This window comes from Erpetoichthys calabaricus, chromosome 3 (assembly GCF_900747795.2).
Source record: "Erpetoichthys calabaricus chromosome 3, fErpCal1.3, whole genome shotgun sequence".
In the NCBI taxonomy this organism is placed as follows: domain Eukaryota; kingdom Metazoa; phylum Chordata; class Cladistia; order Polypteriformes; family Polypteridae; genus Erpetoichthys; species Erpetoichthys calabaricus.
In genome coordinates this window covers 302477423-302501340 of record NC_041396.2, presented here as the reverse complement: position 1 = coordinate 302501340, position 23918 = coordinate 302477423, and the positions used below count along the sequence as shown (strand labels likewise).

General features: G+C 42.2%; 1 protein-coding gene across 1 annotated transcript in view; it reads right to left on the bottom strand.

Moving 5' to 3' along the window:
• Positions 1-23918, bottom strand: part of sarnp (SAP domain containing ribonucleoprotein) — a 101793-nt gene that overhangs the window by 61893 nt on the left and 15982 nt on the right. The window contains exons 5-7 of the mRNA XM_051925114.1: positions 10829-10892; positions 5818-5891; positions 5685-5713 (exon numbers count right to left, since the gene is read on the bottom strand). Of these exons, the coding sequence (XP_051781074.1) occupies positions 5685-5713; positions 5818-5891; positions 10829-10892 (167 nt within the window). The remainder of the gene's footprint in view (positions 1-5684; positions 5714-5817; positions 5892-10828; positions 10893-23918) is intronic.

Sequence of the window (23918 nt, the reverse complement as noted above, 5' to 3'; positions counted from 1 at the left end):
TTCCTCTGGTAGCCCACTTTGTGGATTCTTCACTAAAGTGGAAAATGTAACTTAATATAATCAATATAACAAAATAACAATTTTGCATGATAGTGATAATTGTTCTTTACACAGAAGATAAATGGTACATTAACTCGATGATAAAAAGACGACCCCCTTTGACGTCTCGATAATCTTTATATCTCGAGAGGAGATATTAGGACAGTTTAACAAACTGGCATATGGACTAAATGGTCTTTTACTTGTCAAAATTTCTTTTATAGTATCATAAAAAAGTATTTGTGAAGGCTTTCATTTTAATTAAGCAAACAAATGAAAAAGTACACTGTAGGTGCTATGGAAGAGGATTTCTTGACCAGCCAGGAAGCCATAATGCAGAAGTGTCAAACTCCGGGCCTGGAGGGCCGCAGTGTCTGCAGGTTTTTATTCTAACCCTTTTCCTAATCAGCGAGTAGTTTTCACTGCTAATTAACTTCTTTTCCCTTCATTTTAATAGCCCTGTTTTTAAGGATTCAGTCCTCTGAGTTGATGTGTTTCTTCATTAAATGACAGAAATGAGACGTGAAATGAGCCAACAGATGACCAGCTAAACTGGGAGTTTAATCTCTTAATGAGAAGCCGATTCTTGCTGTTAACACCATCAAAATATGTTTGGGTGACCCGAGAGTTCAACCTTACGGAGACCTTCACCTTTCTTTATTTTCAGATATTGTGTGATGGGCACAGGTGAGCTGGTCATATGGCGCCTTGTTTTGTGTCTCATTATTGTCTGGATGCTAATTAAGGAAAAAGAAACAACTAAGGGGCCCCGAGTCATTTCATTAAAACTAAAGCAAAATAAGTTAAATCAGCAACAAAAACTGGTCACTAATGAAGAAGATGGTTAGAATGAAACCCTGCAGCCACTGTGGCCATCCAGGACCGGAGTTCAACACCCCTGCCACATGCCTGTCAGGAGCAGTTCATTCCCCCACATGACAGGTGGCAGTATTCTTCAGGGGACACCTGCAGAGAGGAGTGGGAATTGAAGCCTGGAAAACGCAGTCCTGTCAGAGTCTTTGTGTGCCAGCTGAGGGCGCTGCCAGAGGGGAGGACTGTCTTGGCTTCCACACGACCTGGGCTTGACACTAGAAGCAGTTTCTGGGTCCGGTTCAAAAGAAGCCCACAGCCTCACCTCAGAGGGTCAGAGTCAGGAGACAGCAGGCAACAATATACTGGAGGAGGTGGAGGAAGAAGAGAATTTGTAATTATATGCGAGTATTTGGGGTGGTGCTTGTGTGGAAAAGTGTTGGTGACAAATAAAAACATTCTTTTTAAACCTGGAATTATCTTGGCTGCCATTTGGGGTTCAGTGGTGCCCCCTTGTGGTTAAAATGCACATGACAGAACAAAAAAGATGAGATACTCATATCCTTATTTAAATATCCAGAGCAGCACTTAACCTCTGTAAATAAGTTGAAAGCAGCATGGTGAAACATATTGATAAAATGCCTTTTCACCACACTCACATTTCTAAAAACCAGGACGTGAATTAACCCACCAGATAAACTACCTGATATGCTACTTTGCTTCACATCTCTTTTGCTTGCTAGTCGGCTAACATGGCCACATATCAGCATTTCACTCCTGTCTTTTTACTAGAATTTCTACCAGCCAGCTCTGTCCGTATGTGCACATCTGACTTGCCTTCTTGCAGAACTCGACTTAATTTTGGGGGGCACAGAGGAATACAATTTTGGATTCAATTATTTTCTTTCTGACTTGAGGTATAAATCTTAACCTTTGTTTTTAAATTATAGCTTGCTATCTTGGATCGGCTCTGCCAACTCTTCATCAGTGAGAATGAAGACAGCAGGACATGCTGGAAGATGCATCTGGATAGGGCGAAGTGTGCATTGCAAACAAAGTGCCCTATAATGCTGAAAAGGCTCTCAAATTTTTAATTCCATTAAGAAGAATAAAAAAAAAGTAATGTGGCAGGAATTGTTAGTGGTCAGCAGATAAGCAAAGAAACCAGCAGTCATTTATTTGCTGGGATTTGTTTAAGATGCCTCAGAACCCCAAACTCCATACACAATTGCAGCCACACATGTTCCAGGTTCAAATAAATTGGCTTCTTCACCAGAACAATCCACCCTACAATTCCGTCTCTCTTTTCCTCCTCCACTTCTCTCCTTTTACCACACTAGAATCTGACTCATCTGGGTGAAGTGTTGGGACTTCCTATACGTTGAAACTGAGGAGCACATCCAGTGCCACCATACTGCTCCCAGGATGTACTTCCAGGTTACATAGACCTTCCACAGTACCCTGTAGCGGCTCCACCAAGGCCGCCTGCCAGAACTACAGCTCCCATGTGGCACTGTGGGTGTCCAAGTGGGAGCTATGCTAGACTGAAGGTGCCACCCAGTGGACTGGAGGAACACACGGCCTACATTCATCCATAAATATCTAAGTGTCTCCTGGCCAGGTGAAAGATTCCCAGTCGGGAGGACAGCACAGTCATGCTGTCCATCATACACGCAATAAGCTGCAAGTTGGCTACATCACCTAAGTGCTGCCATAAACGAACAAACTAAGCTGACATTTTCAAAAACAAAAAAATTCAAGCCAATTAAACAAAGTATGGATTTTACAGGTCAAGATATTTAACCATATGAGGACAATTTCTGACAAAGCGTTTTACTAATTAGACAGATGCAGGTATCCACGGAGATCACACTGGTCATACACAGCCCACCTTAGCACTTTACAGAGCAAGATGCAACTTTAATGTTGTTGAGGGGACTGAGGTGTTTAAATGTTTGGAACAAAGGCTGTATTTACAGTGCATGGGGAAGTGGGCAAATGAAAACAGTCCTCTAGACTCAGAAAAGCTTTAGCAACAGAAATGACCCACCACACCATTATCCTTATCAAATTTAATATATCTTTATATTGATATACAGTATATAGATATAGATACACACACTAGGGGCCTCCATCCACTGCTCGCTTCGCTTGCCCAACCCTGGGTTTGGTTTGCCGGATATACAATGGGAATTGTTACATATGCATTATTTTCACTTTTACTGTAGAGAAAAGCCAAGCAAAATGACACCTTTTGTTGGCCAACTAAAAAGATTACAATATGCAAGATTTCGAGGCAACTCACGCCCCTTCTTCAGGCAAGATGTAACATTACATCTTGCCTGAAGAAGGGGCCCGAGTTGCCTCGAAATCTTGCATATTGTAATCTTTTTAGTTAGCCAACAAAAGGTGTCATTTTGCTTGGCTTTTCTCTACATTCATAATGGCTAACACGGTACAACACCCTAGTACTACACTTTTGCTGTAAAACTTTTGTAAAAACAATACTTATTTCCAGCCCCGGGCATGGTTACATCTCTTTCTCGCAGGACGTAGAACGCTGCTCGCATTGTGTGTGTGGGGGGGCAGCTGAACGCACGCTAACGAGATGAAGTCGAATCATGTTGTCTTGCTGCTGGCGAGCCTCATGCTCTGCGTCGATCATGTAAAAGCCTGTACAGCAGCTGTCATTTTGCCACTTCGTGTCTCTGCCGCTTGCTTTGGGATGGGGGGGCTGAACGCACGCTAAGGAGTTGCAGTCGGATCATCTGCTGGCTTCTAACTGCTGCTGCTGGCAAGCTGCGTGTTCTGCTTGTCGCTTGTTGTTTTAAGAGCTGGGAGCACATGATGTTCGTCTGCCAAACGCATTCCAACAACTGCTTGGTTAGATGTCCGTGAACTTGTTTTAAATGTGGTCTCACTGCCTTGTCTTGCGTGACATTAAAGTGTCTCTCGCGGGATGTCAAATTTCAATCTCTTGGCACCAAGTCTCATGTTTAAGGTCCCCATGAGATGCTCCGTGGCCAATGTCTTTCATCTCGCGGGTCTTTTAAGTGTCTTCCGAGAAGATCACATCTCGTGTTCCTGTCTCCCTTCCACCACTTTTATAATAGATTATTATATACAGTGCATCCGGAAAGTATTCCCAGCACATCACTTTTTCCACATTTTGTTATGTTACAGCCTTATTCCAAAATGGATTAAATTCATTTTTTTCCTCAGAATTCTACACACAACACCCCATAATGACAACGTGAAAAAAGTTTACTTGAGATTTTTGCAAATTTATTAAAAAATTGAGAAACCACATGTACATGAGTATTCACAGCCTTTGCCATGAAGCTCCAAATTGAGCTCAGGTGCATCCTGTTTCCCCTGATCATCCTTGAGATGTTTCTGCAGCTTCATTGGAGTCCACCTGTGGTAAATTCAGTTGACTGGACCTGATTTGGAAAGGCACACACCTGTCTATAGAAGGTCCCACAGTTGACAGTTCATGTCAGAGCACAAACCAAGCATGAAGTCAATGGAATTGTCTGTAGACCTCCGAGACAGGATTGTCTCGAGGCACAAATCTGGGGAAGGTTACAGAAAAATTTCTGCTGCTTTGAAGGTCCCAATGAGCACAGTGGCCTCCATCATCCATAAGTGGAAGAAGTTTGAAACCACCAGGACTCTTCCTAGAGCTGGCTGGCCATCTAAACTGAGCGATCGGGGGAGAAGGGCCTTAGTCAGGGAGGTGACCAAGAACCCGATGGTCACTCTGTCAGAGCTCCAGAGGTCCTCTGTGGAGGGAGGAGAACCTTCCAGAAGGACAACCATCTCTGCAGCATTCCACCAATCAGGCCTGTATGGTAGAGTGGCCAGACGGAAGCCACTCCTTAGTAAAAGGCACATGGCAGCCCACCTGGAGTTTGCCAAAAGGCACCTGAATGACTCGCAGACCATGAGAAAGAAAATTCTCTGGTCTGATGAGACAAAGATTGAACTCTTTGGTGTGAATGCCAGGCGTCACGTTTGGAAGAAACCAGGCACCGCTCATCACCAGGCCAATACCATCCCTACAGTGAAGCATGGTGGTGGCAGCATCATGCTGTGGGGATGTTTTTCAGCGACAGGAACTGGGAGACTCGTCAGGATAAAGGGAAAGATGACTGCAGCAATGTACAGAGACATCCTGGATGAAAACCTGCTCCAGAGCGCTCTTGACCTCAGACTGGGGCGACGGTTCATCTTTCAGCAGGACAACGACCCTAAGCACACAGCCAAGATATCAAAGGAGTGGCATCAGGACAACTCTGTGAATGTCCTTGAGTGGCCCAGCCTTAGCCCAGACTTGAATCCCATTGAACATCTCTGGAGAGATCTTAAAATGGCTGTGCACCGACGCTTCCCATCCAACCTGATGGAGCTCGAGAGGTGCTGCAAAGAGGAATGGGCGAAACTGGCCAAGGATAGGTGTGCCAAGCTTGTGGCATCATATTCAACAAGGCTTGATGTTGTAATTGCTGCCAAAGGGGCATCAACAAAGTATTGAGCAAAGGCTGTGAATACTTATGTACATGGGATTTCTCAGTTTTGTTTTTTTTAATAAATTTGCAAAAATCTCAAGTAAACATTTTTCATGTTGTCATTATGGGGTGTTGTGTGTAGAATTCGGAGGAAAAAAATGAATTTAATCCATTTTGGAATAAGGCTATAACATAACAAAAGGTGGAAAAAGTGATGTGCTGTGAATACTTTCCGGATGCACTGTAGATTCCAAGTCAAACGCTTCTACATAAAAGCAAGTTTACCAAAAACAGCACACTGTATTTATCAAAATACACTCTTACCTGTCAGCGGAGTAGATGCCAAGCCAAACCTTCAAGGAAAGAGGAAAATGGTGAAACATCTGTTCATGGGTAATATGTTGGCAGCAATGTGCACAAACAAGTGACAAGTCGGTCAAAAAACAACACTACTGACCTGGCTGCCCTGGCGGCCTTCTTACTGTCTGCTGTTACAGGCACATTAAAACGCTCGGCTCGAAGACGCAACCTCTGTGGGAAGAGAGAGAAGGAAAAGTGACAACTTCATGCACAAAGCCTGCTGCCAATCCTTCCATCTTAACAGTTTGGACATAATGGCTGCAGAGACATGTAAATCGCCAGCAGAAGAGGTGGGCTGCACTGCGGCTATACGGCAGCTTAAATTGGGGAATAAAGAGCAAAACGGAAGGGAGGCCAAAGATGTAGATGAGGATGACAGGGCAAGAACATCACACTCAAACATTTATTATGCATGCCAAATCTCAAAAGCATGTGCCACTTCCCTTCATTCAAATAGTTAACACCACCCCCCGCCACCAAGACCACCAGGGTTATGAAGCTTCACATACACAACAATCTAACATTTCAGTATAAATTGGGCTGCCTGAAAATAACAGGTTTAAAAAAAAGTAACACACAATTGGGAGCATATTTTATCTACAGAATTATAATACAGTGTGGAGGGACTGGTTTTTATAAAGGCATAACGGCTAAAAACCATTCTGGTTAGTGTGTACAGTTGTTCAAAGGCTGTAAATTAACTTCCCCATGTTTGATATTAAAAAGCCCCTCATTCACAAAGTGCATTTAGGCTGACACTGTTAGCAATGCTCTGTTAGAAGTAAAGCTGCGGCTAAGCAACAAATTGGTGCTGCTTTTATTTCTTTTTTTGTTCACTGGGGAATCTTCAAAGTTTTTAACAACTCTGTGTAAAGAATGTTTAAGGGACTCCAGTTTTCACAGGACTAAGAACTCTAGGCTAAGCCGGAAGCCTTTGTGCATCTTATTTTCCAACTACGGTGCATTACTCAAATGCACCTCGATGCAGCCCTTTATCCATAAACATTTTGCCAAATCAGTCAGCCCTGTTCTCCGGTCTAACCTCTGATACAAATTCATATTTCCAAAGTCACACGGAGCCTTTCCTGTAATGCAATGCACTTCACACTAAAGATGGAGCGCCTAGAAACAAACAGTGGCCCTCTAGTGGCAAAAGCCCTAAACTACAACACACAGACATTTACAGGTGCTGGTCATAAAATTAGAATATCATGACAAAGTTGATTTATTTCAGTAATTCCATTCAAAAAGTGAAACTTGTATATTAGATTCATTCATTACACACAGACTGATGTATTTCAAATGTTTATTTCTTTTAATGTTGATGATTATAACCGAAACTAATGAAAGTCCCAAATTCAGTATCTCGGAAAATTAGAATATTGTGAAAAGGTTCAATATTTAAGACACCTGGTGCCACACTCTAATCAGCTAATTAACTCCAAAGCCTTTAAATGGTCTCTCAGTCTAGTTCTGTAGGCTACACAATCATGGGGAAGACTGCTGACTTGACAGTTGTCCAGAAGACGACCATTGACACCTTGCACAAGGAGGGCAAGACACAAAAGGTCATTGCTAAAGAGGCTGGCTGTTCACAGAGCTCTATGTCCAAGCACATTAATAGAGAGGTGAAGGGAAGGACAAGATGTGGTAGAAAAAAGTGTACAAGCAATAGGGATAACCGCACCCTGGAGAGGATTGTGAAACAAAACCCATTCAAAAATGTGGGGGAGATTCACAAAGAGTGGACTGCAGCTGGAGTCAGTGCTTCAAGAACCACCACACACAGACGTATGCAAGACATGGGTTTCAGCTGTCGCATTCCTTGTGTCAAGCCACTCTTGAACAAGAGACAGCGTCAGAAACGTCTCGCCTGGGCTAAAGACAAAAAGGTCCAAAGTTATGTTCTCTGATGAAAGTAAATTTTGCATTTCCTTTGGAAATCAAGGTCCCAGAGTCTGGAGGAAGAGAGGAGAGGCACAGAATCCACGTTGTGTGAGGTCCAGTGTAAAGTTTCCACAGTCAGTGATGGTTTGGGGTGCCAAACCATCACTGTTGGTGTCAATGTTGGTCCATTGTGTTTTCTGAGGTCCAAGGTCAACACAGCTATTTACCAGGAAGTTTTAGAGCACTTCATGCTTCCTGCTGCTGACGAACTTTATGGAGATGCAGATTTCATTTTCCAACAGGACCTGGCACCTGCACACAGTGCCAAAGCTACCAGTACCTGGTTTAAGGACCATGGTATCCCTGTTCTTGATTGGCCAGCAAACTCGCCTGACCTTAACCCCATAGAAAATCTATGGGGTATTGTGAAGAGGAAGATGCAATACGCCAGACCCAACAATTCAGAAGAGCTGAAGGCCACTATCAGAGCAACATGGGCTCTCATAACACCTGAGCAGTGCCACAGACTGAGCGACTCCATGCCACACCGCATTGCTGCAGTAATCCAGGCCAAAGGAGCCCCAACTAAATATTGAGTGCTGGACCTGCTCATACTTTTCATGTTCATACCTTTCAGTTGGCCAACATTTCTAAAAATCCTTTTTTTGCATTGGTCTTAATGTGGGACTTTCATTAGTTGTCAGTTATAATCATCAACATTAAAAGAAATAAACATTTGAAATACATCAGTCTGTGTGTAATGAATGAATCTAATATACAAGTTTCACTTTTTGAATGGAATTACTGAAATAAATCAACTTTGTCATGATATTCTAATTTTATGACCAGCACCTGTACTTATTAGTGCTACAAGAATGGCACACGCCAGGTGAGCTACAAAACCACACATTACAACCCATTGAAGACTTTACAAGCAGATAGATGGATGTAAAAGGCACTACATAACAGACCGGGCTAAAGTGTGTTGTATTCTGGGTTCCCAATTGCACAAATGAGAAGTTAGGCAAAATGATACATTTATATTGGCCAACTCAAAGTCAAAGTGAACTTTATTGTCATCACAACCATATACAAGTATACAGATGGAGGAAATTGCGAAGCTCAGGGTCCACAGTGTAACAACATGATGTGCAATAAAATTAAAAATAGAATTAAAATTTTTAAATTAAAAGTTAAAACACAAACAAGACAAGACATTGTGCAAAGATAGGACAAAGAAGTAGCAGCAATATTGATGTGTAAGATATGTCATAATAAATAATAGATATAGATAATACAGAAATTATCATTGTATGCTAATAGTTGTTGAAGACATGTGTAAACAATGACAGGTCAGAATGTTTCACAGCAGAAGGATAACAAGAGTGTCAAAATCCTTAAAGGTCAGTAGGAGATTTTCAGTTCTTTTCTACATGATTACAATATGCAAGCTTTCAAGGCAGCTCCTCAGGCAAGATTAAAATGTGTCCTTTTGCTTGACTTTTCATTGCATCCATAATGGTTAACACCGTACGACACTCTAGGTACCATTTGCACAAATTAAATTAATAAACCGTTCTCTTCTAAGCATACTTTATTCTTAAAGTTATAGAAGCAGATCTAGTGACTCCCAACAATAAATAAAACAAACAAACACCTTAGTTAAACTTCCATAAAATTTCAACTCTATTTCTGTTCTTTGATTAATATTACAATTAAATAAAATTCACATACATCTTATTTAGAGCGTCTACCCTGGATTAGGGGTGGGACGTTGCATTCCAATTGGAACGGAAAGACAGAAGCACCCCAGTTGGGGACAGGCTGCCTATTGGACAAAGGCTGGCAGGAGGATATACTGATCTACCTGCTCTACAGCACGTTGCTGCACCCACCACACAATGAAACGGCTTGAGATGGCGGTTGGAAACCCAAAAGCGTTCCAGTCCCACCTTCCGGAAATGACCCTCTATCTGCCGCAGCCAGGTGTTATGTGGGCATCCCCCCTTGGCCTGGTCCAGCCTCTCGGGTCCTCAACAATGAGCCGGATCACCCTCGGATAATCATGCCACATGGGCGTAGTGCCGTAACTGTCGCTCCCTAACAATCCAGGTAATGTGTCTCATTCGGGACTCCATGAGCAACACAAAGTCAAACCAGCGGCACCCAAAACAGCTCGGGATCCTGACTGGCAACCTCCCCAGGAAGACATGTGTTCCAGTCCCACCATCCAGAAATGACTATCTGCCACAGCCAAGTGTTGCGTGGCTGCCCCCTTGGCCTGGTCCAGACACTCGGGTCCTCAACAATGAGGATCCTGCAAATCCTTACTGGCAGCACTGTGAGGATAAGTTTTTTTGGATTTCTCCAGTGCCTTCAAAATCATCAAGCCATCCCTGTTAAAGGGTCAACTCTGAGGTCAGCAGGTAGATGATGTCCTGATAATGGACTGTCAGGCAGCCCTCAGTTTGTGAAGCACACTGCATCAAATTGGTCTGTATGGCTGTCATCCCAGAAGGAAGCCTCCTCTAAAGATGATGCACAAGAAAGCCAGCAAACAGTTTGCTGAAGACAAGCAGACTAAGGACATGGATTACTGGAACCATGTGCTGTGGTCTGATGAGACCAAGATAAACTTATTGGGTTCAGATGGTGTCAAGCGTGTGTGAGGAGTACAAAGACAAATGTGTCTTGCCTACAGTCAAGCATGGTTTGGGGCTGCATGAGTGCTGCTGGCAAAGGGAAGCTACAGTTCACTGAGGGAACCATGAATGCCAACATGTACTGTGACATACTGAAGCAAAGCATGATCACCTCCCTTCGGAAACTGAACATGATAACGACCCCAAACACACCTCCAAGATGACCACTGCCTTGCTAAAGAAACTGAGGGTGAAGGTGCTGGACTGGCCAAACATGTCTCCAGACCTAAACCTTATTGAATATCTGTGGGGACGCTGGGGTATTGAGGGACACTTGATGAATGGGGTTTTGCAAATTAGTTTACACAAACTTAGCATAAAGCTGCAACGTAAAAAGGGGTCTAAATACTTTGTGAAAGCACTGTACATAGATATTGAGGAAAAGCCAGTAAACTCACAGTAATTTAAAATATTCATGGTTGTAATTTGCAAAAAATGTAGGATGTAGCAATGTTAAATGTGAAGAATTACGTCCTAGTGCGTGAAAAAGCCCACAGAGAACAAAAAAAAAGTACCTACCTCGTCGAGCGAAACGGGAGGCGTTATTTTAACCACATTTTTCTCTTGGTTCCTGGATGTCAAACTGCAAATAAGATCAGAAACAGTGTTTGCTGTTAAATTTCTTAAAACAGAAAGGACCTGACAGCTGTCCAAACCAAGTACGGCGCATGTTCCCAAGATTCACGGAGAAATATGACTTCAGACCAATACTGCCCTCTGCAGTGCAAACACAGTACAGTAGTACAAGCTAGCAGATTAGATAACCGGTAAACCAGTGCCGGCCCAGCCCTTTGCACTCCCACCAGGTCATCAATTCTCCTGCACTACACCAAACGACACGAAGGAAAACTACACCTACAGCTTAGGGCGCTGAAGGGGACACCTAGACCTGTGGCTGCAGTTTATACAGTATCTCACAAAAGTGAGTACACCCCTCACATTTTTGTTAATATTTTATGATATCTTTTCATGGGACAACACTGAAGATATGACACTTTGATACAATGTAAAGTAGTTCGTGTACAGCTTGTATCAAAGTGTAAATTTTTGTCCCCTCAAAATAACTCACACAGCCATTAATGTCCAAACCGCTGGAAACAAAAGTGAGTACACCCCCAAGTGAAAAATGTCCAAAATGTGCCCAATTAGCCATTTTCCTTCCCCGGTGGGTGTCATGTGACTCGCTCGTGTTACCAGGTCTCAGGTGTGTTAAATTTGATGTTCTCGCTCTCACACTGGTCACTGGAAGTTCAACATGGCACCTCAAGGCAAAGAACTCTGAGGATCTGACAAAAAGAATTGTTGCTCTACATAAAGATGGCCTCGGCTATAAGAAGATTGGCAACACCCTGAAACTGAGCTGCAGCACGGTGACCAAGACCATACAGCGACAGGTTTAACAGGACAGGTCCCACTCAGAACAGGCCTCGCCATGGTCGACCAAAGAAGTTGAGTGCATGTGCTGAGCGTCACATCCAGAGGTTGTCTTTTGAAAATAGACGTATGAGTGCTGCCAGCATTGCTGCAGAGGGGGGTCAGCCTGTCAGTGCTCAGACCATACACCCCCCCGCACACTGCATCAAATTGGTCTGTATGGCTGTCATCCCAGAAGGAAGCCTCCTCTAAAGATGATGCACAAGAAAGCCAGCAAACAGTTTGCTGAAGACAAGCAGACTAAGGACATGGATTACTGGAACCATGTGCTGTGGTCTGATGAGACCAAGATAAACTTATTGGGTTCAGATGGTGTCAAGCGTGTGTGAGGAGTACAAAGACAAGTGTGTCTTGCCTACAGTCAAGCATGGTTTGGGGCTGCATGAGTGCTGCTGGCAAAGGGGAGCTACAGTTCATTGAGGGAACCATGAATGCCAACATGTACTGTGACATACTGAAGCAAAGCATGATCACCTCCCTTCGGAAACTGAACATGATAACGACCCCAAACACACCTCCAAGATGACCACTGCCTTGCTAAAGAAACTGAGGGTGAAGGTGCTGGACTGGCCAAACATGTCTCCAGACCTAAACCTTATTGAATATCTGTGGGGACGGTGGAGGAGCACAAGGTCTCTAACATCCACCAGCTCTGTGATGGCGTCATGGAGGAGTGGCAACCTGTGAAGCTCGTTTGAACTCCATGCCCAAGAGAGTTAAGGCAGTGCTAGAAAATAATGGAGGCCACCCAAAATACTGACACTTTGGGCACAATTTGGACATTTTTCACTTAGTGGTGTACTCACTTTTGTTGCCAGCAGTTTAGACATTAATGGCCGTGTGTGGAGTTATTTTGAGGGGACAGCTCATTTCCACTGTGATACAAGCTGTACACGAACTACTTTACATTGGATCAAAGTGTAATATCTTCAGTGTTGTCCCATGAAAAGATATAATAAAATATTTACAAAAATGTGAGGGGTGTACTCACTTTTGTGAATTACTTTACATGGAGGTTACACCTAGGAATGAACTCCATGTTTACCATCAGCACATTAAAATTAATGTCACCGCTGCCAAAACGGATCATCTTGTTCTCTTCAATCTCAGTCATATCACTTTTTAAAAGGATTCCTTAGAAGTTGGAAACTTCTGATGAGCGAATGATCACAAGTACCAATCAGGAGTGGTGAATCACAACCAAGCTGGCTTTTAAAAAGTAAAAATCATCTTTGAACAAATAAGTGAACAGAATGAATGACAAGCAGAGTGAAAACAGAGCACCAAACCTTTGGACCCGTACAGATCCGCATGGGCTTTTAGAAGGCGGACAACAGTCGGTCGGGGAGACATTGTTTAAAGACACAAACGGACAAATGAGGGAAGACGATGTAGCAGGGGATGAAGAGGCCTGCTGCTACTGACATTGGCTACACCAACTGCAGGCTTCCAGAAGAAATCTGTGCCACAGCTGTAAACACTCAGAAGCTACTAACTACCAAGTCCAATGATGGGCTATACTGACAACCCTGCCCGTCAGGCAGCATAAACACAAAAGGAGGGCACATTAGCAAAGTGGCAATTCTGGCTCTACCAGGGAGTGGCAGAAGATGATTAACAGATGCCACTGTGTGAGCGGCTCAGTTACATCACCAACACCACCCCACTGTTCCCTGCCGAGCAACTGCCACAGCATTGTTCCTCTCGTGCCACTTTAACCTTTTTGCTACTTTATTCCTATTATACAAACATCGATTAGTCAGTCATTGTCCAACCTGCTATACCTTAACACAGGGGCAAGGCAGGAGCCAATCCCAGTCAGTACAGGGCGCAGGGCAGGAACAAACTCCGGTCAGGGCACCAGCACACAAACACATCCCCACACACCAAGCACACACTAGGGACAATTTAGAACCGATTAAATTTTGATTAATTTAAAACTGACATGTGGCATAGTTACCAAAGAGAACATAAATGTTTCTTTTCAAATGGAGTATTGTATAGCACTACTGCTTCAGTGACAAGGGTCCACATCCTGCACCCAGTCACTGATTGTGTGACATTTACATCTTCTCACAGAGTCTTCCAATTTTCCATGCACATCCCTGAAGACGTGTCATGTTAAGGTTGACGTTAAACTGACCGATCAGCCTAAGTACTCTCAACTGTGAATACATGCTCAAGCAGGCCCTCCAATGGACTGGTGCACTTTCCAGGGTGGTTTCCTGCCAGGTTAGATTCTGCACCCCATGGCCCCAGACACAATTATGCAACTTTGAGAACGTTATGTTTAATAGTTTCTACCGGAAAATGACAGGTGTTCTTATTTTATAACCTGTGACTGCTCAATTTACAGTATAACTTCCTCACAAAAAATTATTTAGCTTTTCAGAAATATCCAAAACCAGTGAATATAACTGGTAAACAGATGCTGCCTCCTGCTGGCAGGTTCTACTCAAAGGATCGCTAAATAGGTTCCATTGTACGCTGAATGCCATCATAAGAATTTTATAGTTATAACTTGATTTCTCCCCCACCACGCCACCCCAAAACCCTGTCTGGAACGTATACACCAATCAGCCACAACATTAAAACCACCTGCTTGATATTTTGCTGGTCCCCCTCATGCCGACAAAATGGCTCTAACCTGCTGAAGCACGGACTCCACAAGACCTCTGAAGGTATCCTGAGCTATCTGGCACCAAGATGTTAGCAGAAGATCCTGCAAATTCCAAGATGGGGCCTTCATGGATTGAACTTTTTCCAACACGTGTTTGATCAGATTGAGATTGGGGGAATTTGAACACTTTGTCACGTTCCTCAAACTGTTCCTGAACAATTTTTCTGCTCTGGGGCAGGGTGCTTTATCCTGCTGAAAGACGTCACTACCATCAGGGAAATACTGTTGCCATGAAGGAGTGGACGCAGTTTGTGGCAAACTTTAGGTAGGTGCCTGTATAACATTCACATAAAATGTCAGGACCCAGGGTCTCACAGTAGTGCCTTCTTCCCATAGTGTATCTTGTTGCCATCTCTTTCCACAGGAAAATGGCACACATGCACTGAGCTATCTACATGATCTAAATAAAAATGTGATTCATCAGAACAGGCAACCTTCTTCCATTGCCCCATGGTTCAGTTCTGATGCTCACATGCCCAATACAGGTGCTTTTGACAGTGGAGAGGGGTTAGCATGGGCACTCTGAACAGTCTGTATGCACGGTGTGCTCGGACACCTTTCACTCATGGCCAGCATGAAGTTTTTCAGCAATTTGCACTACAGTATTTCTTCTATGGAATCTGACCAGACGGTGTAACCTTTGCTCCCCAAATGCATCAAGGAGCCTTTGTGGCCCACACCCCTGTCACTAGTTGTCCTTTCTTGGACTATTTCTGGTAGGCACTAAACACTGCGTACATCACAAGACCTGCCATTTGGGAGATGCTCTGACCTAGTCGTCTGGCCATCACGATTTGGCCCTTATCAGAGTTGCCAAGATTCTCATCCTTGCCCATTTTTCCGGCTTCCAACACAACACCTTTAAGAATTGACTGCCTAATAAATCCCCCCCACTTGACAGATGCCACTGGAATGACATAATCAATGTTATTCTGATCACCTGACAGTGGTGTTAATGTTGTGGCTGATTGGTGTAAATCGTAATCGGGATTTTGGGTTTGGGGGGGAACCAACAACAGCCGACTTTCTCACTTAAAGCGAGAAGACCAGTGGACCAAATGACATACTAATGACAACAGCCTGCAGAGCTGTCAAAGAACCTTCTATAGGCCTCTGCCCCATGTGCTTCCAATGACTGTAAATTAAAATGAAAAGGAAGGTTTGTCTCTAAATATTAAACCATTCACAAGATACAGTTCCATGCAAAACTTTAGACACCCCTGGACCAACTGCATATTTTGTTGATATTTAAAATAAAATTAAAAAAAGAAAAAAATATATATATATATATATATATATATATATATATATATATATATAATTTCGGCATCAAACACACTAAGCATTTACGTAGAAATGTGATAAGAAATGCTACTGGAGCTCTTCTATACCAACAGCAAGATGCCTTTATAGTGCCTCACCATGACCGTTGCTGCCCCTCTGATCTTTAGCCAAGTCAGAAGTTTTCACCTTTTTAGGTCAATTTGGAGTGTATTTGAGAAAGGTGTCACTGTTTATTTAAAAAGCAACTTTCCCCATGGATAAATAAAAGTGCTGTCTAAATCAACAGCATTTTTATGAAAATGTTAATGTACCGTTACAGGGTACAATTAATTTAATAAACTAAACACATAAATTATAAAAAGACATGCGAGTGTGTGGAGCAGTCTGCTCTGCTGACAACCACAACCACTAGGTGGCGCTTGCATGCACCTTACTTCTCATTCAAGCCATGCAGACAAACTCAGCTTTGTGGTACATGTACGTTGTACGTTCACACAACGAGCTACCATACGTTTACCAGCTACACTCGACTACACGTCTGTCCTGGCCCACTTAGGGGACATCTCTGCAAGTTCAACTAAACAGTAAAATTGCCAAGGAGTCTTTGGGTTATTTGTCCTGAAGAACACACACACACACACACACAGACAATATACAGTTGTGCTTGAAAGATTATGAACCCTTTAGGATTTTCTATATTTCTGCATAAATATGACCTAAAACATCATCAAATTTTCACTCAAGTCCTAAAAGTAGAAAAGAGAAACCAGTTAAACAAATGAGACAAATATCATACTTGGTCATTTATTTATTGAGGAAAATTATCAAATATTACATATTTGTGAGTGGGAAAAGTATGTGAACCTCTAGGATTAGCAGTTAGTTTGAAGGTGAAATTTGAGTCAATGGGATGACAATCAGGTGTGAGTGGGCACCCTGAGTTTTGATCTATCAAAGTCTGCTCTTCACAACACATGTTTGTGGAAGTGTATCATGGCACGAACAAAGGAGATTTCTGAGGACCTCACAAAAAGAGTTGTTGATGCTCATCAGGCTGGAAAAGGTTACAAAACCATCTCTAAAGAGTTTGGACTCCACCAATCCACAGTCAGACAGATTGTGTACAAATGGAGGAAATTCAAGACCATTGTTACCCTCCCCAGGAGTGGTCGACCGACAAAGATCACTCCAAGAGCAAGGTATGGAATAGTCGGCGAGGTCACAAAGGACCCCAGGGTGACTTCTAAGCAACTGAAGGTCTCTCTCACATTGGCTAATGTTCATGTTAATACAGTGGTGTGAAAAACTATTTGCCCCCTTCCTGATTTCTTATTCTTTTGCATGTTTGTCACACAAAATGTTTCTGATCATCAAACACATTTAACCATTAGTCAAATATAACACAAGTAAACACAAAATGCAGTTTTTAAATGATGGTTTTTATTATTTAGGGAGAAAAAAAAATCCAAACCTACATGGCCCTGTGTGAAAAAGTAATTGTCCCCTGAACCTAATAACTGGTTGGGCCACCCTTAGCAGCAATAACTGCAATCAAGCGTTTGCGATAACTTGCAATGAGTCTTTTACAGCGCTCTGGAGGAATTTTGGCCCACTCATCTTTGCAAAATTGTTGTAATTCAGCTTTATTTGAGGGTTTTCTAGCATGAACCGCCTTTTTAAGGTCATGCCATAGCATCTCAATTGGATTCAGGTCAGGACTTTGACTAGGCCACTCCAAAGTCTTCATTTTGTTTATCTTCAGCCATTCAGAGGTGGATTTGCTGGTGTGTTTTGGGTCATTGTCCTGTTGCAGCACCCAAGATCGCTTCAGCTTGAGTTGACGAAACAGATGGCCGGACATTCTCCTTCAGGATTTTTTGGTAGACAGTAGAATTCATGGTTCCATCTATCACAGCAAGCCTTCCAGGTCCTGAAGCAGCAAAACAACCCCAGACCATCACACTACCACCACCATATTTTACTGTTGGTATGATGTTCTTTTTCTGAAATGCTGTGTTCCTTTTACGCCAGATGTAACGGGACATTTGCCTTCCAAAAAGTTCAACTTTTGTCTCATCAGTCCACAAGGTATTTTCCCAAAAGTCTTGGCAATCATTGAGATGTTTCTTAGCAAAATTGAGACGAGCCCTAATGTTCTTTTTGCTTAACAGTGGTTTGCGTCTTGGAAATCTGCCATGCAGGCCGTTTTTGCCCAGTCTCTTTCTTATGGTGGAGTCGTGAACACTGACCTTAATTGAGGCAAGTGAGGCCTGCAGTTCTTTAGACGTTGTCCTGGGGTCTTTTGTGACCTCTCGGATGAGTCGTCTCTGCGCTCTTGGGGTAATTTTGGTCAGCCGGCCACTCCTGGGAAGGTTCACCACTGTTCCATGTTTTTGCCATTTGTGGATAATGGCTCTCACTGTGGTTCGCTGGAGTCCCAAAGCTTTAGAAATGGCTTTATAACCTTTACCAGACTGATAGATCTCAATTACTTCTGTTCTCATTTGTTCCTGAATTTCTTTGGATCTTGGCATGATGTCTAGCTTTTGAGGTGCTTTTGGTCTACTTCTCTGTGTCAGGCGGCTCCTATTTAAGTGATTTCTTGATTGAAACAGGTGTGGCAGTAATCAGGCCTGGGGGGTGGCTACAGAAATTGAACTCAGGTGTGATACACCACAGTTAGGTTATTTTTTAACAAGGGGGCAATTACTTTTTCACACAGGGCCATGTAGGTTTGGATTTTTTTTCTCCCTAAATAATAAAAACCATCATTTAAAAACTGCATTTTGTGTTTACTTGTGTTATATTTGACTAATGGTTAAATGTGTTTGATGATCAGATACATTTTGTGTGACAAACATGCAAAAGAATAAGAAATCAGGAAGGGGGCAAATAGTTTTTCACACCACTGTATGTCCACCATCAGGAGAACACTGAACAACAATGGTGTGCATGGCAGGGTGGCAAGGAAAAAGCCACTGCTCTCCAAAAAAAACATTGCTGCTCGTCTACAGTTTGCTAAAGATCACGTGGACAAACAAGAAGGCTATTGGAAGAAGGTTTTGTGGATGGATGAGACCAAAACAGAACTTTATGGTTTAAATGAAAAGTGTTGTTTGGAGAAAGGAAAACACTGCATTCCAGCATAAGAACCTTATCCCATCTGTGAAACATGGTTGTGGTGGTATCATGGTTTAGGCCTGTTTTGCTGCATCTGGGTCAGGACGGCTTGTCTTCATTGATGGAACAATGAATTCTGAATTATATCAGAGAATTCTAAAGGAAAATGTCAGGACATCTGTCCATGAACTGAATCTCAAGAGAAGGTGGGTCATGCAGCAAGACAACAATCCTAAGCACACAAGTCGTTCTACCAAAGAATGGTTGAAGAAAAATAAAGTGAATGTTTTGGAATGGGCAAGTCAAAGTCCTGACCTTAATCCAAATCGAAATGTTGTGGAAGGACCTGAAGCGAGCAGTTCATGTGAGGAAACCCACCAACATCCCAGAGTTGAAGCTGTTCTGTATGGAGGAATGGGCTCAAATTCCTCCAAGCCGGTGTGCAGGACTGATCAACTGTTACCGGAAACGTTTAGTTGCAGTTATTGCTGCAAAGGGGGAGTCACACCAGATACTGAAAGCAAAGGTTCACATACTTTTGCCACTCACAAATATGTAATATTCGATCATTTTCCTCAATAAATAAATGACCAAGTATAATATTTTTGTCTCATTTGTTTAACTGGTTTCTCTATCTACTTTTAAGACTTGAGTGAAAATCTGATGATGTTTTAGGTCATATTTATACAGAAATATAGAAAATTCTAAAGGGTTCACAAACTTTCAAGCACAACTGTATATATATGTAAGAGTGCATAATGCATTTAGATAGATAGACGCTTTATTAATCCCAAGGGGAAATTCACAAAGGTTTGGGGACCCTATCAAGTCAGTACTTAGTTACACCCCCCTTCGGCAAAAAACACAGCTTGCAAATGTTATTTGTACCTGGCTAGTAGTCTCTGAATTCTTGTTTTGGACTCCATCCCAGAGACTGAGCGGGCCATTTATTACCTTCACCTGGAGTTTCTTGAGGTACTTTATAGCAGATTTTGAAGTGCGTTTTTAAATATCATCTCATTACACAAGCCATTCTTGTATCAGTGACTGTCTAAAATTCTCCTCAAGGAATTCTTGATATTTAATTCTTTCCTGTAATTATGCAATGTTTCCTATGTCACAAACATAAACAAAGGTTGACAAGGTGTTCTTTCCTACAAAGGCTGCTCATTTGTTGCTCCAAAGCAACCATTTATGGCTATGGCCAGTAGTGAAAAGTCAAGCAAAATTACATCTTTTATTGGCTAACTAAAAATATTACAATATGCAAATTTTTGAGGCAACTCAGGCCCCTTTAGGCAGGTTGTAGCCAAAACGTTTAGTTTCACATCTGTGGCACGGTTCCAAACTACAGTGGCCTTATACAGATGTTATTTTGCATACTTAAAACATGTTTCTTGTGACAAAATTGCAGGTAAAGTTTTTCCTGATGGCTCTTCCATGAAGGTCACATCCATGGAAGTAATGCTACCCAGTAGGGCTGTGTACCACCATGGCTTTTCTCAGCAGGGCCCTGTGCAGGGTTTTGCTTTGCCCTCCTACAGTATATGAGCTGTTCTCTCAGTCTGCTTAGTCCTCCAGATTTTGTCTTGAACGCCATGATTTCTCTTAGCCGTCATTTCAGACTGTGGTCTTCCCCTATTTTGTGGGCTTTAGTTTCATTTTCAGCCAATTGTTTAGAAAAGCACATGGTCGTTAAGTGCCGTATAATGTATAAGAGCGTCAAAGATTCTTTCAGGCTCTGGAAGTGTCACCATCGTACATATCCTAATAATTCTTGGCCAGACTAATGAGCCACGTCAGACCAGACTAATAAGCTAACGAGTCTGGAAACGTTAATTTGGAAAGGGTGCCAAAAAGTTTTTCATTTCAAAAAGAATCATAACTGTATAAGCATGAGGCAAAATTTTACTTTGTCAAATTTTGCGATAGAAAAGACCGGCAATACAAACTGTGGTCTTTATTTTTTGTATGACATTACCACATGACGGAAATGGAAAAAAAAAAAAAAAAAAAAAGGCAAATGAAAACATATTTCGTCAAATTTTGGAAATTTAAACTTCCGATTGAAAAAGTAAATCAAAATGTATAACATGAGATGCACTGACTGCACTTCGGCAGAACTGTTACTCGCTGCCTGCATAATGATGTGAAGATTCAAAATGTCATCTCACAGCAAAGACATCACTGCACATGGAAGTACACTGGGACTGAAGGTGTTCCAATAATATTACTACTACTTTTTTTTATATATTATATATATAGCGCCCTGCGGTGGGTTGGCACCCTGCCCAGGATTGGTTCCCTGCCTTGTGCCCTGTGTTGGCTGGGATTGGCTCCAGCAGACCCCCGTGACCCTGTTTGGATTCAGCGGGTTGGAAAATGGATGGATGGATGGATGGATATATAGCGCCTTTCCCATGCTCAAGGTGCTTTTTTAGTACAGGCACACAGGGACAGTACAGCAAATTTCATAAATTCATCCTTGCATTCACAGCTGTTTTCATATTAAATTCTATTGGGACCGGTGAAGAACAAACTTCATCATATTACAACAGTTCACATGATATAATTAAATACTACTGCCAGCAACTACAACTGTGTAATAAATACTCGAGACATTATCATTTCTAAATCAGAATCAGTGTATTAAAGGAATGGACTTTGCACCTCCTTCAACAGCAGTCCTCCTCTTGCATGGCAGAAAGAGAAAGCAGACGATCACCTAATGCTTGCTTTTCTCATCTAATCATAGCCTGTTCCGCTTATGTCTTTACCCAGTGAAGGTTTTCAACAGCAGGGGGATAACGGCACAGTGGAGTGGTCTCTGCTTCATGTTCAGTGTTGGCATTTTCATTAAAAGGAAACATAGCAGCAGTTCCCAAACTCAATCCTGGGGACCCACTGTGGCTGCAGGTTTTTGTTCCAACCAGATTTACAATCAAGGAGATCAGTTATCAATTATTATTACTTAATTAGCAGGTCTTTTTACTCTTATTCTGCAGTCAGAAACACACAACAGTATGGTTTTTACATTTATAAGACATTTAGAAATATTTCTATGTGATTTAAGTAGAAATAACTTTTGTTGTTTTTCTATTATTTTCCTGTGTAGTTTGCTCCCTTCATTTAACCCTAATAGTGGTAGTGAGACCAGCTATGTTATATGGGCTGGAGACGGTGGGACTGACCAGAAAGCAGGAGACAGAGCTGGAGATGGCAGAGTTAAAGATGCTAAGATTTGCATTGGGTGTGACGAGGATGGACAGGATTAGAAATGAGGACATTAGAGGGTCAGCTCAGGTGGGACGAGTGAGAGACAAAGTCAGAGAGGCGAAATTGTGTTAGTTTGGACATGTGCAGAGGAGAGATGCTGGGTAGACGACTTTAAGGATAGAGCTGCCAGATAAGAGGAAGGCCTAAGGGAAGGTTTATGGATGTGGTGAGAGAAGACATGCAGGTGATGGGGGTGACAGAGCAAGATGCAGAGGAAAGAAAGACATGGAAGAAGATGATCAGCTGTGGCAAACCCCTAACGGGAGCAGCCGAAAGAAGAAGAAGTGACAATTAACCAGCATAGCAGACACCTGGGATGATGAAAGCAGCAACGACTTCAGTGTCAGAGCCACTAATTAGTAAATAATCAATTAAATAACCAGAACATCTGGAAAAGCAGAATGAAAATTAGGTTGAAAATGCTGTTAATGACTTAAAAAAAAATTATATATTCCCCATATAACTGCTTATTACATTTTAAAAAAAATTTACCAAACGTAGTTGGTAATTTCTACATTGTCTCAAAAACAAAGAATCTGGGAAATAATGATTCACTTAAATTAGGCCGAGTCCAATGAAAAACAGAAGTTGGTTGGAACAAAAACCTGCAGCCACAGTGGGTCCCCAGGACCGATTTTGGGAGCCACTGAAATATAGCCAGTCGGGCCAGCAGATAACTCATTCAAGCAGAAAATAACAGGACAGCCGCTGATGGAATCAAAGTTAGATGTTCACTCAATAAATAAAAGGAAATTTAAATTTGGATGGTTTCGCACTTTAGTAACTGCAAATCCTAATTTTGTCGGGTAATTGTCAAGGAGTACAGTGAAATTCTTACTGGCATGTTCTAACATGCAACCTGTCTAATGACACTGCAGGCAAGTATTTTATGATAATATTGTAGTACAAGATTACCCTTGAGATAGGAGGGGCCGGATACATGATTGACATCAACCTGTCGCACAGGTACACTGAGCTCTCTACATTTTATAAACCCTGGGATTATTCGCAACACACTTTACATGCCAGAGAAGATTCTAGAATGCAGGTGGAGACTGAGCAAAGGATGAATAGAAACCGGACTAGAAGATAAGTGGCTCTTAGTGGGTTGCGTGACTGGGGATGCTGGGTGACTAACAGGGACTGGAATGAGAATAGCTGTGGCTAGCAGTCAGGTGCTGTCTGCTGTTTAATGAAGCATCTCCTGTGGTCATAACAGCTGTAAGGTGCGATCTTTCAGTGTTGAAACAAACGCAACCATTCTTGGGCTCAACTGTTTTTTGGTTTGTGCCTCAGTCTTTCCATCTCATTGTTCATTACAATATTTAAATACAAAAGAATAAGTTTACAAGCAAACTAAAACTTGTGTATATGTACACTGATTTGATTTTACAATGTTTTGATTTATGAATCTTTATATATAATATGCTACTGTGGCTGTTCGTTTGTCTATCCAGGATTTTAAATCACCTGTTGCTCACAAACCGTTTGACCCATTGACCTGAAATTTGGTACACATATACTATGTGAACGTCTACTATCCGCATTTGGGGTGATGATTGACCTCCCAGGTTATTCCTCTTTTTAATTTTTATTTAATTGTACAATCCACTCTCGGCAGCAGGGTGGCGCATGTGTACGGGCACCGTTCTCATTCCCTATTACCTTCGGCGTCACTTCCCCTACCTCTTCAAATCTTAAATCATTCATTTGGCAGATTGAAGACTTAAGTGTCAGCTTAAGTGAAAAACTAAAGAAAACATACGAAGTAATTGCAACACAAACACTGACTTAATCAGTTTTAACACCAAAACA